Source organism: Pristiophorus japonicus, chromosome 2 (assembly GCF_044704955.1).
Source record: "Pristiophorus japonicus isolate sPriJap1 chromosome 2, sPriJap1.hap1, whole genome shotgun sequence".
Taxonomy (NCBI): domain Eukaryota; kingdom Metazoa; phylum Chordata; class Chondrichthyes; family Pristiophoridae; genus Pristiophorus; species Pristiophorus japonicus.
The window spans coordinates 297,801,640-297,818,598 of NC_091978.1; the positions used below are offsets into that span (position 1 = coordinate 297,801,640).

The 16,959-nt window shown below is 46.2% G+C and overlaps 1 protein-coding gene across 3 annotated transcripts in view; it reads left to right on the forward strand.

Annotated features, from left to right (window-relative positions):
• The window catches only part of idua (alpha-L-iduronidase), a 538,596-nt gene that overhangs the window by 478,207 nt on the left and 43,430 nt on the right, over positions 1-16,959 (forward strand). For 2 of the 3 annotated variants that reach the window (XM_070871632.1, XM_070871634.1), the window contains one exon: positions 11,572-11,787. The exons of the other annotated variant lie outside the window; for it this stretch is intronic. In XM_070871632.1, coding sequence (XP_070727733.1) covers positions 11,572-11,787 — 216 coding nt within the window. The remainder of the gene's footprint in view (positions 1-11,571; positions 11,788-16,959) is intronic. 3 annotated transcript variants of the gene reach the window in all.

The window sequence follows — 16,959 nt, forward strand, 5'->3', positions numbered from 1 at the left end:
ACCTCGCTCCTGGGTCCGACCCCGCTCCTGAGTCCCATCTTTGCTCAGAAGAGCAGAGAAGGGAGGAGGAGCAGAGTAGTTTAATTGAAATTTAAGTGAATAAGAATATAAACTTAACTGTAACTTTGTTGGATAATTCCATCCTTATCTCTTTAACAAATTTGAAAAGCAAGAAACAGTAATATGTCTAATAACTAACTTATTTATTATTGTTCCAAAAAATTAATCTTAAAACCCCATATAGAGCAATGCACATAATCCTTATGTCTAATATTTGGTTATAAATCGTGAAAATAGCTTCTCCAAGCCTGTTCACGCTATCTGATTTTGAAGGTAGGCATAGGTTTCTTCCCTTTTTGAGTAAAACATCGCATCTGTTCTGAAACCATTTTCTTTATGATCTATTTCCTACTGGATGCTACACTATCTGGTGTTTTATGACCCTAAGTTGTTTGAAAAGATTGTTTAGATAGGGATGAGGGGCCTCATGTCTTTTAATATCATACTGTACTTCCTATGCACTTCCAGTGCGCCAGTGCAGCCTTTGGTCGCCTGAGGAAAACAGTGTTTGAAGACCAGGCCCTAAAAACTGCCACCAAGCTCATGGTCTACAGGGCTGTAGTAATACCCGCCCTCCTGTATGGCTCAGAAACATGGATCATGTACAGTAAACACCTCAAGTCGCTGGAGAAATACTACCAATGATGTCTCCGCAAGATCCTACAAATCCCCTGGGAGGACAGACGCACCAACGTTAGCGTCCTCGACCAGGCCAACATCCCCAGCATTGAATCACTGATCACACTTGACTAGCTCCGCTGGGCAGGCCACATTGCTCGCATGCCAGACACAAGATTCCCAAAACAAGCGCTCTACTCGGAACTCCTTCATGGGATCGGGAAGGCCAATGGAATCTTGGCCTTTATTGCAAAGAGATGGAGTATAAAAGCAGGGAAGTCTTGCTACAGTTATACAGGGTATTGGTGAGGCCACACCTGGAATACTGCGTGCAGTTTTGGTTTCCATATTTACAAAAAGTTATGCTTGCTTTCGAGGCAGTTCAGGGAAGGTTCATTAGGTTGATTCCGGGGATGAGGGGGTTGACTTATGGGGATAGGTTGAGTAGGTTGGGCCTCTACTTATTGGAGAATGAGTGGTGATCTTATCGGAACATATAAGATTATGAGGGGGCTTGACAAGGTGGATGCAGTGAGGATGTTTCCACTGATGGGGTAGACTAGAACTAGAGGGCATGATCTAAGAATAAGGGGCCGCCCATTTAAAACTGAGATGAGGAAGAACTTCTTCTCTCAGAGGGTTGTAAATCTGTGGAATTTCGCTGCCTCAGAGAGCTGTGGAAGCTGGGACATTATATAAATTTAAGACAGAGATAGACAGTTTCTTAACCGATAAAGGAATAAGGGGTTATGGTGCACGGGCAGGGAAGTGGAGCTGAGTCCATGATCAGATCAGCCATGATCGTATTAAATGGCGGAGGAGGCTCGAGGGGCTGTATGGCCTGCTCCTGCTCCTATTTCTTATGTTCTTATGTTCAAACGAGCCAAAGGTGGGCAGTGGAAACATTACAAGGACACCCTCAAAGCCTCATTGATAAACTCCCTGATCTCCGCAAGATTCTACAAATCCACTGACACCTGGGAGTCCCTGGCCAAAGAATGCCCTAAGTGGAGGAAGTGCATCCGGGAGTCGCTGAGCACCTCGAGTCTCATCGCCGAGAGCGTGCAGAAATCAAGCGCAGGCAGCAGAAAAAGCGTGCGGCAAACCAGTCCCACCCATCCCTTCCCTCAACGACTCTCTGTCCCACCTGTGACAGAGACTGTGGCTCTCGTATTGGACTGTACAGCCACCTAAGAACTAATGTTAAGAGTGGAAGCATAGAAACATAGAAACATAGAAAATAGGTGCAGGAGTAGGCCATTCGGCCCTTCTAGCCTGCACCGCCATTCAATGAGTTCATGGCTGAACATGCAACTTCAGTACCCCATTCCTGCTTTCTCACCATACCCCTTGATTCCCCGAGTAGTAAGGACTTCATCTAACTCCTTTTTGAATATATTTAGTGAATTGGCCTCAACAACTTTCTGTGGTAGAGAATTCCACAGGTTCACCACTCTCTGGGTGAAGAAATTCCTCCTCATCTCGGTCCTAAATGGCTTCCCCCTTATCCTTAGACTGTGTTCCCTGGTTCTGGATTTCCCCAACATTGGGAACATTCTTCCTGCATCTAACCTGTCTAACCCCGTCAGAATTTTAAACGTTTCTATGAGGTCCCCTCTCATTCTTCTGAACTCCAGTGAATACAAGCCCAGTTGATCCAGTCTTTCTTGATAGGTCAGTCCCGCCATCCCGGGAATCAGTCTGGTGAACCTTCGCTGCACTCCCTCAATAGCAAGAATGTCCTTCCTCAGGTTAGGAGACCAAAACTGTACACAATACTCCAGGTGTGGCCTCACCAAGGCCCTGTACAATTGTAGCAACACCTCCCTGCCCTTGTACTCAAATCCCCTCGCTATGAAGGCCAACATGCCATTTGCTTTCTGAACCGCCTGCTGTACCTGCATGCCAACCTTCAATGACTGATGTACCATGACACCCAGGTCTCTTTGCACCTCCCCTTTTCCTAATCTGTCACCATTCAGATAATAGTCTGTCTCTCTGTTTTTACCACCAAAGTGGATAACCTCACATTTATCCACATTATACTTCATCTGCCATGCATTTGCCCACTCACCTAACCTATCCAAGTCGCTCTGCAGCCTCATAGAATCCTCCTTGCAGCTCACACTGCCACCCAACTTAGTGTCATCCGCAAATTTGGAGATACTACATTTAATCCCCTCGTCTAAATCATTAATGTACAGTGTAAACAGCTGGGGCCCCAGCACAGAACCTTGCGGTACCCCACTAGTCACTGGCTGCCATTCTGAAAAGTCCCCATTTACTCCTACTCTTTGCTTCCTGTCTGACAACCAGTTCTCAATCCATGTCAGCACACTACCCCCATCCCATGTGCTTTAACTTTGCACATTAATCTCTTGTGTGGGACCTTGTCGAAAGCCTTCTGAAAGTCCAAATACACATCAACTGGTTCTCCCTTGTCCACTCTACTGGAAACATCCTCAAAAAATTCCAGATTTGTCAAGCATGATTTCCCTTTCACAAATCCATGCTGACTTGGACCGATATTACCTCTTTCCAAATGCACTGCTATGACATCCTTAATAAGGAAGCATGTCTTCCTCGATTCCGAGGGATTGCCTATGATGATGCTGTACTTCCCACCATTACTTTTCTCGAGCCATACCTTTGGTGCTTTCCCAGTGGCTAGAGCAGTGGCTAGAGGTGGAAGGCTGCTGAACCTTAGTTCAGAAGACTGCAGATGGCCTTGGAGGGTGACCTCGAGCAGCTCGGGGCCGAGTAATCCCAGCTTCAAACTGCATCAACTCGGTCTGGGCAGCAGCAGTCTGGGCTGGCTCGCTGACAAGCAATAGCAAAGGCACTGGCAGAGTGGCAGTGATATTGTCATCCTGAGAGAGGCCAGCAGTTTCATACTCCATGGAGCCACTACCACTTTCCGGGGCAGTGCCTTAGCAAACCTAGTAATCTGTTAGAGAATAGATTGCTAGAGTGCTGTGACACCCTGGAAGCCCTGTTGGAAAGAATGGCTCGAGGCTCTGCGCACAATCCTGTGCCAGGTTGTTGCTGGACTCCTCCATGCTCCTTGACATTCCCATCTTCAGCTGCTTCTTCAATGAAATTCCCTCCATCATAAGGTCAGAAGTGGGGATGATTGCTGATGATTGTTCAGTGCCATTCGCAATTCCTTAGATAATGGAGCAATCCATGCCTGCATGCAGCAAGATTCAGGCTTGGGCTGATAAGTGGCAAGTAACATTTGTGCCACAGAAGTGCCAGGCAATTACTATCTCTAACAAGCGAGAGTCTAACCACCGCCCCTTGTCATTCAACGGCATTACCATCACCGAATCGCCCACCATCAACATCCCCATTGACCAGAAACTTAGCTGGTCCAGCCACACTCTGGCACCAAGAGCAGGTCAGAGGCTGGGTATTTTGTGGTGAGTGTCTCACCTCCTGACTCCCCAAAGCCTTTCCACCATCTACAAGCACAAGTCAGAAGTGCGATGAAATACTCTCTACTTGCCTAGGTGAGTGCAGTTCCAACAACACTCAAGAAGCTCGACACCATCCAGGACAAAGCAGCCCGCTTGATTGGCACCCCATCCACCACCTTAAACATTAACTCCCTCCATCACCGATGTACCGTGGCTGCAGTGTGTACCATCTACAAGATGCACTGCCGCAACTCACCAAGGCTTCTTCGGCAGAACCTCATAAACCCATGTCCTCTACCACCTAGAAGGACAAGGGCAGCAGGTGCATGGGAACACCACCACCTCCACGTTCCCCTCCAAGTCACACACCATCCTGACTTAGAAGTATATCGCCGTTCCTTCATTGTTGCTGGGTCAAAATCCTGGAACAGCACTGAGGGAGTACTTCCATCACACGGACTGCAGCGCTTCAAGAAGGTGGCTCACCACCATCTTCTCAAGGGCAATTAGGGATGGGCAATAAATGCCGGCCTTACCAGCGACGCCCACATCCCTTGAACAAATTTTTTAAAAACATTTTCAGCAGGATTCCCAATGCACCATGCATTTAGGTGTCTTCTTCTGTAGGCTGGCCCATTGAAGCCTTCAATTAAGTCCTCTGCAGCAGAACTAGTGTGTGATCTCACTCTCCGGCAAGTATACCAGAAATGTAAGGGTATACATATCAGGAATGGATGAACAGTCTCTTGAAAAAAGAAAGCTGAGGGGTGACTTAATAGAGGTCTTTAAAATTATAAAAGGTTTTGATAGAGTATACACTCCTCCTCTCATCCCATTTCTCCCTCATCCCTCAATCGCTTCCATCCAAGAAGCTGCAGATGGTATACGTATGTACTTTTTACTTTCACCACAACCCAATCCTCATGCACTAGTCTGATGTCTCACCACGTACATGATAGAGAGAATGTTTCCACTTGTGGGAAAGAGCGTAACTAGAGGCCATAAATATAAGATAGTCACCAAGAAATCCAATAGAGAATGCAGCTGAAAATTCTTTACCCAAAGAGTGTTGAGATAGGGAGTGGTTGAAGCGAATAGTAGAATAGTATAGATTCATTTAAGAAGAGGCTAGAGAAGCATATGAGAGAGAAGGGAATTGTGTGTTATGCTGATAGATTTAGATGAGGAAAGACGGGAGGAGGCTCGAGTGGAGCATAAACACTGGCCTGGACTGGTTGGGCCGAATGGCCTGTTTATGTTGTATATCCTATGTAATCCGATGTAAGTTAGCACCTGCGCTATTCTTTCCCCCTGCCCTGGCTCCTGTGCACTAGTGCCTGGTGTCTCACTACGTCCATATCCCTCCTCTATCTTATCCTCTAAAATACTTGCAGTCAGTTTCTGAACTGGTGGCTGTGATTGTGAGATTGGGTAACGGTATCTTTTCATCTTCACTGCATTTTTCCTCATCCACCACTGCCTGGGCAGGTTCCAGTTCTTGGGTATCTGAACTGAAAAAGTGATGAGGATTGGGTTGTGGTGCAAGTAAGAAATACATATTTATACCATCTGCAGCTTCTTGGTCGGAAGCGATTGAGGAAGAAGTGGGATGAAAGGAGGAGGATTAGGAATGTGGATACTCTCATCATCAATAGCCTCAGCGATGCCCCTGCGCATGATGGCCAGCACTGTCTCCTCCCTGGGGGTTTAAGACATGCAGGCGCACTTCTCCCCCTTCAGTTCTTTCCGTCTGTCTCCTGTTATGCACCACCTGCTCCTGCAAAAAACAGGGAAGTGTGTCATGAGAGTCGTGCAATATGTTTGGGTGATGTGGCTGTCATGTGTGTGAGCTGTGAGATTTGGGTGTGTCTTGCAACAGTGCGAAGTGTATTGCAGGGAAGTAAAGCATACGAATGATAGGATTGAATCCTGATTGATAGAGATTGTTGGGTGATGGGTGTTGTGAATTCAGCAGTGGATGCGGCTAGTGGTGTAGTTGGTAGGATATGACATTTGAAGATATACTCACTGACCTTAATAACACATGGGAGATCATTAAACTTCTTCCTGCACTGCACACAGATTCTTGCAGCTATACTTCTGGCATTGAACTCTGCTGCTATCTTTTCCCACTCCCTCCTGAACATGTGTCTGGAGGGCCACCTGAGGATAAACCTCCTACCAATTACTTGAAATCTATGCCCCCTGGTTGTTGATTTGTCTGCAAAGGGAAATATGTCCTTCTTATCCACTCTATCTATGCCCCTCACAATTTTATAAACCTCAATAAGGTGTCCCCTCAGCCTCCTCGATTCCAAAGAAAACAAACTCAGCCTATCCAATCTTTCCTCATAACTAATATTCTCCAGTCCAGGCAACATCCTCGTAAATCTCCTTTGTACCCTCTCTAGTGCAATCACATCTTTCCTGTAATGTGGTGACCAGAACAGCATGCAGTACTCTAGCTGTGGCCTAACTAGTGTTTTATACAGTTCAAAAATAACTTCCCTGCTCTTGTATTCTATGCCTCGACTAATAAAGGCAAGTATTCCATATGCCTTCTTAACCACCTTATCTACCTGGCCTGCTACTTTCAGGGATCTGTGGACCTGCACTCCCAGGTCCCTCTGTTCCTTTATACTTCTCAGTGTCCTACCATTTAATGTGTCTTCCCTTGCCTTGTTAACCCTTCCCAAATGCATTATCTCACAGTTCTCTCGATTGAATACTATTTGCCAATGTTCTGTCCACCCGACCAGTTCATTGAAATCTTCCTACAGTCTACAGCTTTCTTCTTTATTATCAACCATACAACCGATTTTAGTATCATCTGCAAATTTCTTAATCATACCCCCTACATTCAAGTCTAACTCATTGATATATACCACAAAAAGCAAGAGACCTAGTCCTGAGCCCTGCAGAACTCCACTGGAAACATCCTTCCAGTCACAAAAGCACCCATTACCCTTTGCTTCCTGCCTCGGAGCCAATTTTTGAACAAATCCATGCTGACTGTCCTTGATTAATCCATGTCTTTCCAAATGAAGATTTATCCTGTCCCACAGGATTTTTTCCAAAAATTTTCCCACCACTGAGACAAGGCTGACTGGCCGATAATTACTCAGTCTATCCCTTTCTCCCTTTTTAAACAGGGAGTTGGTAGGTGAGTGATAGGGGTGTGGTGCATTGAGCAGTGTGTGAGGCTAGTGGTGCAGTTGGCAGGTTATGGCATTTGAAGAAGAATTCACTGATCTTAACCACTCATGTGAGGTCATTGAACTTTATGTGGCACTACATCTAGGTCCTTGGGGCTTGACGTCCGGTATTGTCATCCACAGATACCCACTTCCACTGCCTTGACAGCTTGTCTGAAGGGCCTCCTGGCCCCTTGTGGATAGAGGATCTCTCGTCTCCTGTCCACCTTCTAAACCAATGCCCCAGTGCAGCATCTGATAATCTTGAAACACCCTCTCTCCACTGTTGCACCATTAGTCACTGTTTTGCATGTCGGACTCTCTTCTCCAGCCACAATGTACCTCCCCTTTAAGAGGTGCAGGCTGGCTTTAAATAGTGCAGTCTATCTTTAAGTGGTGCTCGCCTCTTACCTGTATGAACTTGGGATACCTGCTGAGGCATTCAGCAACTCAGCAGCGCATTTAATGCTGCCGCAACACTGCAATTATTTAAGTGAGCAGGCAGCACAAACTTTGTGTGCTGCCCACCTTGGAAACATGGGATGCAAGTTAATGGCATTGCCATCCCCGGACCCGTTTTGGGTACTATCGAATTTAAGCCACATTTAATTTACTAAGAATAAGAACATAAGAACTTAATAATTAGGAGCAGGAGTAGGCTTACTCTTGCACTCCAATCCCCTTGCAATAAAGACCAACATGCCATTTGCCTTCCTAATTGCTTGCTGTGCTAACTTTTTGTGTTTCCTTTATGAGGACACCTAAATCACTCTGAACACCAACATTTAATAGTTTCTCACCATTTTGTTTTTCTATTCTTCCCCCCAATTTGAATAGCCTCACATTTCCCCACATTATACTCCAGTTTCCACCATATTGCCCACTCACCTCATCTGTCTATATCCCTTTTCAGGGTCTTTGGGCTAAAAATTGCATCATGCCCCACTTGGGGTGATAAGTTTTGAGGAGTGCAAAAGTATCGGCGGGTGCTAAACATTTGAATCTGCCGGGAACTTTCGCTTTGGCACTCCAAGAGGGAAGTGGAACACTGAATCAAGTGGTAGCAGCTGACTTCCCTTAGCTCTAAAGGGAATGAGGGGACGGTGATTCCATGCAGCGTTGCTAGTTTTATAGGCTACTTCCCTCCCTCAAAGGGAAGGGTCAATGCTACTTTAAAAGAAGCGTAAGGATGTGTATGTTTGTCGACTGCACCTGCAATACGAGCATAGCAGCTCCAAACGCTCTCAAGAGAGTGCAGGGCTGAGCAATCACAGATTGTAAAGTAATCAAAATGCAGCACACTGGAGACATAAATAAAATTTGGCCTACCTGACCACCACCGCCTTTATTTATTGTTCCCCAAATGGCTAACCGAGGTGACAACACCTCATGCAGCTGCCATTGTTGACGTCCAGCAATGCTTCAGGGGGCGGAAGCGAATTTTACATCCAGGGCGATAACGGGCTGCTGCACACCAGTATCGCCATAATCTCCGGGGCGCAGAAAAGGGAGGTGTTCAGTTTTAGCCATCAGGAAAGTTCACGGCTGTCAGTGATTTCTCCGTGCCCAGTTGGTAACCCATTAAGCACCCCGTTACTGCCCCCAGAGGTACAGAGAAGGTCAATATCTCCCCCTTTATGTCCTCCTCACAGCTTATTTTCCCACCCAGCTTTGGATTGTCAACAAATTTGGATACATTGCACTCGGACCATTCATCTGAGTCAATAATATAGATTGTAAATAGCTGAGGCCCAAGCCTGCCAACTGGAAAATAATCCATTTATCCTTGTTTTCTGTTTTCTGTCTGTTAGCCAGCCCATGAGCCCTTATCTTGCATAGCAACCTTTTATGTGGCACCTTATCGAATGCCTTTTGGAAATCCAAATACACTACATCCACTGGTTCCCCTTTATCTATCCTGCTAGTTACATCCTTAAAAACTCTAATAAATTTATTAAACACGATTTCCATCTCATAAAGTCATGTTGACTCTGCCTAATCGTATTATGATTTTCTAAGTGCTCTGTTACCATTTCCTTGATAATGGATTCCAGCATTTTCCCAATGATTGATGTCAGGCGAACACTCCCTCCTTTGTTGAATAGTGGGATTACATTTGCTACCTTCAAATCTCCTGGGACTGTTCTAGAATCTAGGAAATTTTGGAAGTTCACAACCAATTGTCTCTGCAGCCACCTCTGTTAGAACCCTATGATATTATAGGCTTTTAATCCCATTAGTTTCTCAAGTACTTTTTCTCTATTGATATTAATTACTTTAAATTCCTCACTCTTATTAGTCCCTTTGTTCCTTGCTATATTTGGTATGCTTTTTGTGTCTTCTACTGTGAAGGCAGATACAAAATATTTGTTTATTAAAGTCGTGCTATTTCCTTATTCCCCATTATAATTTTACCTGTCTCAGCCTCTAAGGGACCAATGCTTACTTTTGCTACTCTCTTTTTTAAATACTTATACAAGCTCTTACAATCTGTTTTTATATTTCTTGCTCGTTTACTCTCATATTCCATTTTCTCCCTTGTTGTCAATTTTTTGGTCATCCTTTGCTGGTTTCTAAAGCCCTCTCAATCCTCAGGCTTACTACTATTCTTTGCAATATTAAAAGACTCTTCCTTTCATAGAAGCATAGAAATTTACAGCACGGAAGAAGGCCATTTTGGCCCTTCGTGTCTACGCCAGCCAACAATGAGCTTTTCAGCCTAATCCCATTTTCCAGCTCTTAGTCCGCAGCCCTGTAGGCTATGGCACTTCAAGTGCACATTCAATTACTTTTTAAATGTGCTGAGGGGTTCTGCCTCTACCACCCTTTCAGACAGTGAGTTCCAGACCCCCACCTCCCTCTGGGTGAAGAAATTTCCCCTCAAATCCCCGCTACACCTTCTACCAATTACTTTAAATCGATGCCCCTTGGTTGTTGACCCCTCTGCTAAGAGAAATAGGTCTGTACTATCCACTATCAGGTCTCTCATAATTTTATACACCTCAAAAAAGTCTTCCCTCAGCCTCCTCTGTTCCAAAAAAAACAAACCCAGCCTATCCAATCTTTCCTCATAGCTAAAATTCTCCAATCCAGGCAATATCCTCGTAAATCTCCTCTGTACCCTCTCTAGTGCAGTCACATCTTTCCTGTTATGTGGTGACCACCACTGCATGCAGTACACTTGCTGTGGCCAAACTACTGTTGAATACACTAGTTCAAGCACAATCTCTCTGCTCTTGTATTCCATGCCTCGACTAATAAAGACAAGAATTCTGTATGCCTTCTTAACCACCTTATCTACCTGGCCTGCGGAATCAATTACTTTCGGAAAGTGCAGGCAGCGGAAAGAAAGTGCAGCAAACCTATCCCACCCTCCCTTACCCTCAACAACTGCCTATCCCACCTGTGGCAGGGACTGTGGATCTCGTATTGGACTGTTTAGCCACCTAAGGACTCATTCTAAGAGTGGAAGCAAGTCTTTCTCGATTCCGAGGGACTGCCTATGATGATATTTCTTCATTATCAACCACAAAGCCTATTTTAGTGTCATCTGCAAACTTCTTAATCGTACCCGCAACATTCAAGTCCAAGTCATTAATCTGTACCACAGAAAGCAAGGACCCAGCACTGAGCCCTGCGGAACCCCACTGGATACAGCCTTCCAGTCACAAAAACACCCGTCAACCATTACCCTTTTTCCTGCCTCTGAGATAATTTTGGATCCAACTTGCCACTTTGCCCTGGATCCCATGGGCTTTTACTTTCGTGACCAGTCTGCCATATGGGACCCTATCAAAAGCTTTGCTAAAATCCAAACACACTTCATCAAACGCACTAACATCATCGACCCTCCTTATTATCTCCTCAAAAAATTCAATCAAGTTAGTCAGAAATGACATGTTCCCTTAACAAATCTATGCTGACTTTCCTTGATTAACCAATAATTTGTACAATCACATTTCTTGTAGTGGCATGCCCATTTCATTTCTTGTCAGCCAACTCTGTTGCTGTACCTGGGTTCTTAACAGCAGTCATGAGCCATGAGGCCACCAACTGAGCCACTCTTAGCTTTGTTGACATAGTGAAGTCATTAAACTTACAACAGGCCTTCCATTAACATGGCCTATGAACATTTTTGTTATGTTTTTATTAACCTAATTTCTGTCAGTTATAACATCAGAATAGTAAAAGAATTAGTTCCTTTCTTGAAATGGCTATGTAATATTTATGTAATATTTTGGTGTCCCAAATCCCTTTACACTTTTTTTTTCTATACACAGGTGAGAAACAACTTGAAGTAGAAATGATACTCAATGATGATGCCTCAGATTGGAATAGCACTTTGGGAGCACTAGCAAGTATTCATGAGCCTTCAAATTATCATTCCACTGACAGCTGGCAATCTGCTATAATAATTTATAACAGTGATGATAATCAGACCTCATCGGACATTACCTTTGTGAATGTCAACCTGACCAATTTTCCTACCCAAAAAGGTAAATGTAGTTGTTGGCATGTTAGCCATTCAAAGATCACTATCTGTAAAAGCCAAATATTTTAAAACGGAGTTTATATTTCAAGTTCTGTCGCAGGAGGGACCTGTTCAAGATAAACAGGTTGCACCTGAATGGAGCTGGGACCAGTATCCTTGCGGGCTGGTTAACTAGTGCTGGGAGTGAGGCTTTAAACTAATTCAGCACCAAGATGTTGTGTTAAAAAGTAGAAACAAGGCGCGCAGAGGACAGGGAGAGACAGATAGGCCAAGAAATTCCGTATCGTCCTGTTTGGTGGCGGTAATGTCCGGGAGGCGCAAAACTTTGCGCCAGGCGTGGATTTCCTGCCCCACTCAATAAGTTCAGGTTACTGCCCCCGGAAGGAAGTGGAGTGCTAAACCAAGGTTGGTGAGCTGCAGGTGCAAGTAGCCATGTGAGAATATGATGTAATGACGATAACTGAGATCTGGCTCCAAAAAGGGGAGGATTGGATGCTCAATATACCTGGGTACAGGTATACAGAAACGGTCGGGAGGAAAAAAAAGGAGGAGGGCAAATTGTGTTTGACTAACTTGATTCAGTTTTTTAATGAGGTAATAGAGAGGGTGGATGAGGGAAGTGCTGTTGATGTTGTGTACATGGACTTTGATAATGCATTTGATAAAGTACCACATATTACACTTGTTAGCAAAATTGAAGCCTATGAGATCAAAGGAGCAGTGTCACTATCGACAGAAAATTGGCAAAGCGATAGAAAACAGAGGGGTAGAAATTCCCCCTGGAGCATTCCCATCCCGTTTCGATGGTTTTTATTGCAGCTGCGGATTAGGTCGCCTTTTGAGCGACATTCACCTCTATGTTGGTTTTTTTCCCTTGGATCCGAAAGTTGCTCTTAATGGAGGCGGTGGCATTAAGAGGGGCGGAAGTTGGGGGCCGGGGTGGAGTGACCGCCAAGATGACATCATCACGACGCTGCGTCACCTTCACTTAAAGGGGAGAGCCTCCACGATTTAAAAATTTCGGCCCAATGGACCACCGGGGAGGTTTTTGGCTGGACCAGCAGTCTGGTACCCAAAAGGGATTGTCAAGCTGCCTGTTGGCGACCCGGCTGAATTGTCGGGCCGACATTGCAATCGGCCAATAGAAAGAAAAATGGCGGCAGCGGCAGAGCATCCTCCCCTTTAAGGGAAGCCGCACCGTCGTTGCAGATAGCCACAGCCTCACTGCTCACTGGACTACCAGGAAAAAACAGGTTTCGGCACCATCGGGCAGACCGAAGAATTTCAGAGGGGAATGTCGCTATCGGGGGGTAGATCGGCGGTGCGCACGGTGAACATAGAAATTTACAGCACGAAAGGAGGCCATTCCGGCCCATCGTGTCTGCGCCCGCCAACCAAGAGCTATCCAGCTTAATCCCACTTTCCAGCTCTTGGTCCGTAGTCCTGTAGGTTATGACATTTTAAGTGCATATCCAGGTAATTTTTAAATGTGATGAGGCTTCCTGCCACTACCACCCTTTCAGGCAGTGAGCTCCAGACCTCCACCACCCTCTAGGTGAAGAAATTTCCATCCATATCTCCTCTAAACCACCCCCCAATTACTTTAAATCTACACCCCCGGTTGATGACCCCACTGCCAAGGGAAACATATCCTTCCTATTCACTCCATCCAGGCCCCTTAATCAGGTCTCCCCTCAGCTTCTTGTGTTCCAAAGAAAACAGATCCAGCATCTCCAATATTTCCTCATAGCCAAAATTCTCCAGTCCAGGCAGCATTCTTGTAAATCTCCTCTGTACCCTCTCCAGTGCAATCACATCTTTCCTGTAATTTGGTGACCAGAACTGCACACAGTACTCCAGCTGTGGCCTAACCAGTGTTTTATACAGTTCAAGCATAACCTCCTTGCACTTGTATTCTATGCCTCGACTAATAAAGGCAAGTATTCCATATGCCTTCTTAACCACCTTATCTACCTGACCTGTTACCTTCAGGGATCTGTGAACCTGCGCTCCAAGGTCCCTTTGTTCCTCTATACTTTTCAGTGTCATGCCATTTAACGTGTATTCCCTTGCCTTGTTAGACCTCCCCCACTGCATTACCTCACACTTATCCGAATGGAATTCCAATTGCCACTTGCCCACCTGACCAGTGCAGGTCGCATCTTCACGGAAATGGCCGAGAGTATGGGCCTTACACTAAACATCCGTAAGACAAAGGTCCTCTACCAACCTGACCCTGCCACACAGTAACCCCCCCTCCCCCCCGATTATCAAAGTCCATGACAAGGCCTTGGACAACATTGACCATTTTCCATGCCTCGCGAGTCTACTGTCAACAAGGGCAGACGTTGATGACGAAGTCCAGCACAAGTTCAGTGTGCCAGTGCAGCCTTTGTTCGCTGAGGAAAAGAGTTGTTGAAGACCAGGACCTCAAATCCGCCACCAAGCTCATGGTCTACAAAGCAGTAGTGATACCCGCCCTCCTATATGCTTCAGAGACATGGACTATGTACAGCAGGCACCTCAAAGCACTGGAGATGTACCACCAATGCTGTCTCCGCAAGATACTGCAAATCGATTGGCACGATACAAACACCAGCGTCAATATTCTCACTCAAGCCAACATCCCCAGCATCAAAGTATTGACCACACTCGATCAGCTCCAATGGACGGGCCACAATGTCCGCATGCCCGATACCAGACTCCCAAAACAAGCGCTTTACTCAGGGCTCCGACATGGCAAGCGAGTCCCAGATGGGCAGAGGAAACACTTCAAGGACACCCTCAAAACCTCCTTGAAAAAGTGCAACATCCCCACCGACACCTGGGAATCCCTGGCCCAAGACCACTCAAAGTGGAGGAGCGCCGAACACCTCGAGTCTCTTCACCGGGAGCAAGCGGAAGCCAAGCGCAAACAGCGGAAGGAGCGCACGACAACCCAAGCATCCCACCCACCCGTCCCTTCAACCACCATCTGCCCTGTCTGTGACATAGACTGTAGGTTCCGCATTGGCTCATCAGTCACCTGAGAACTCACATTAGCGTGGAAGATGGTCATCCTCGACTCCGAGGGACTGCCTAAGAAGAGGGTATCCTCCTTTCTTCTTCATTATCAACCACACAGCCTATGTTCGTGTCATCTGCAAACTTCTTAATCATACCCCCAACATTCAACTCCAAGTCATTAATATATATCGGATGACGCGCTTAAGATGGATCAGCAGCAGCGGAGGAGTAGGGGGAGATCGATTCACCACAGGCAAAACTCGGAAGGGCAATTGGGCTAGCGCGGCCATTCTACGAAAAGTCGGCGGCCATTCCACTCTGCAGCGTGGCCGACGATTTGCGATATAAACAGGCCTGAAGGAGAGGGACAATTTTGGTCCCAGAGAGTTGTGGTGCATAGCTATTTTTTGGACTGGAGGGAGGTATATTGTGGAGTTCCCCAAGGTTCAGTACTATTTCAAAATTTACAGATGATATGGAACTTGGAAGTGTAGTAAACATTGAAGATGATATAAATAGAGAACAAAGGCAGGTTGGTAGAATATCATCATCATCATAGGCAGTCCCTTGAAATCGAGGAAGACTTGCTTCCACTCTAAAAGTGAACAGTCCAATACGGGAATTACAGTCTCTGTCACAGGTAGGACAGACAATGGTTGAAGGAAAGGGTGGGTGGGGAGTCTGGTTTGCCGCACGCTCCTTTCGTTGCCTGCGCTTTCCATTCCTAGTTGGTTGTTGACTTGGAGCTGCAGCCACACATGATAGCCTAGCAGGATGGCAGCAGTCAGTGCGTCTGTTGAATCTATTTGCCTCTGCATCAAGAGTGACTGCAACTGTGTGAGGACGAACGAGATGTCATCCTCCTGCTCCTTCTCCTCTTTGTCCTCGTCACCATCTGCGCCCATGAAAGGCTCATGTGAAGGCCTCGGTGATCATCTGAAAGCATAAACACAGAAGAGCGGTTACCTGCAGGTGAGGGAGCCAGAAGCGGGAAAGGCATTCGTGAACGGCAGTCTCATGGAAAGAGCTGCACGATGATGGTGTGAGGGCCAAATGTCCTACAGTTCACTGCAAAGGAACTCAACATACCGTCACTGTCCCAAGGGGGGCTGGCCGCACCCACTGCCATCACACCAACTTGAACACCCATCAGGGCAGGCATCCAACAGAGTGTGCACTTGGAGGTATGGCTCCTCTCCACTCCTGCCAGTTGTGTGCGAGCTTCGACTGTAACATTAAAGAGAAAGTCGGAGTTAGAGGCCTTCTATCAGTGTGTCCCAAGTGCCTTACACACTTTAGTATATGCTACTCTATGACAGTCTTCACAGCTTGATGTTTACTATATTTTACTCTATGACAATCTTCACAGCTTGTGTAACTACCATTGGCGGCGTGGACTTGCTGTGGCAGTGCTTGAATTAGGGGGCCAAGACCTATCAGTAATTTGACACGCATATAACTGAGGAGTTAACAACATGAGGGGTGGGTCTGCAGAACTGAGTTACAATGTAACCAGCGCTTGCAGGCCCTTGCAGTGGGAGAGGCTGCAAATGGGAACCTTGACCCACTTAGAGCATGGATTCCGAGACGCTACATTGAGCAGAGAGTGCACATTGAGGTCAGAGCATAGCATGTTGAAGTTTGAAATTAAAGATACTGATCCCCACTATCGACGTCAGGTTATTCCACCTTTTTCTGCATTGCACTGCTGTCCTTGGCACCGTGTCACTCGCAGACATTTGCTATACTATTTCCCTCCATAGTATTCGGTACGTTTGGGGATGTGGTCTCCTCACAGCTTCTGTCCTGAGCACTTGCTGCCGCCTCTCCAGGGCATCAAGGAATGCATCCATTGCGGCATCCGAGAACTGATGGGCATGCTGATGAGCGAGTGCGTAGGAAGTGAATATTCCCACGAGGCATTGAGGTGCCCAATCAACGCCTCAATGAATTCCAGGTGGCACCACTATGTCTGTGGTGCAGCACCAAATGCTGCTTAGCTCCCAAATGTTGAGCCCGCGCTTAACGGCCCAATTGGCACTGCGTAGCACCTCCAGCTAAGTGTGTTTATTGTTGCTATCCACTCTTTAGGCGACAAAACTTAATTTCATGTTTGGGGTCCGTGCCGAACGCGGCCGTTAGAAATTTCTCTCAGCCGGTGACACTGCCT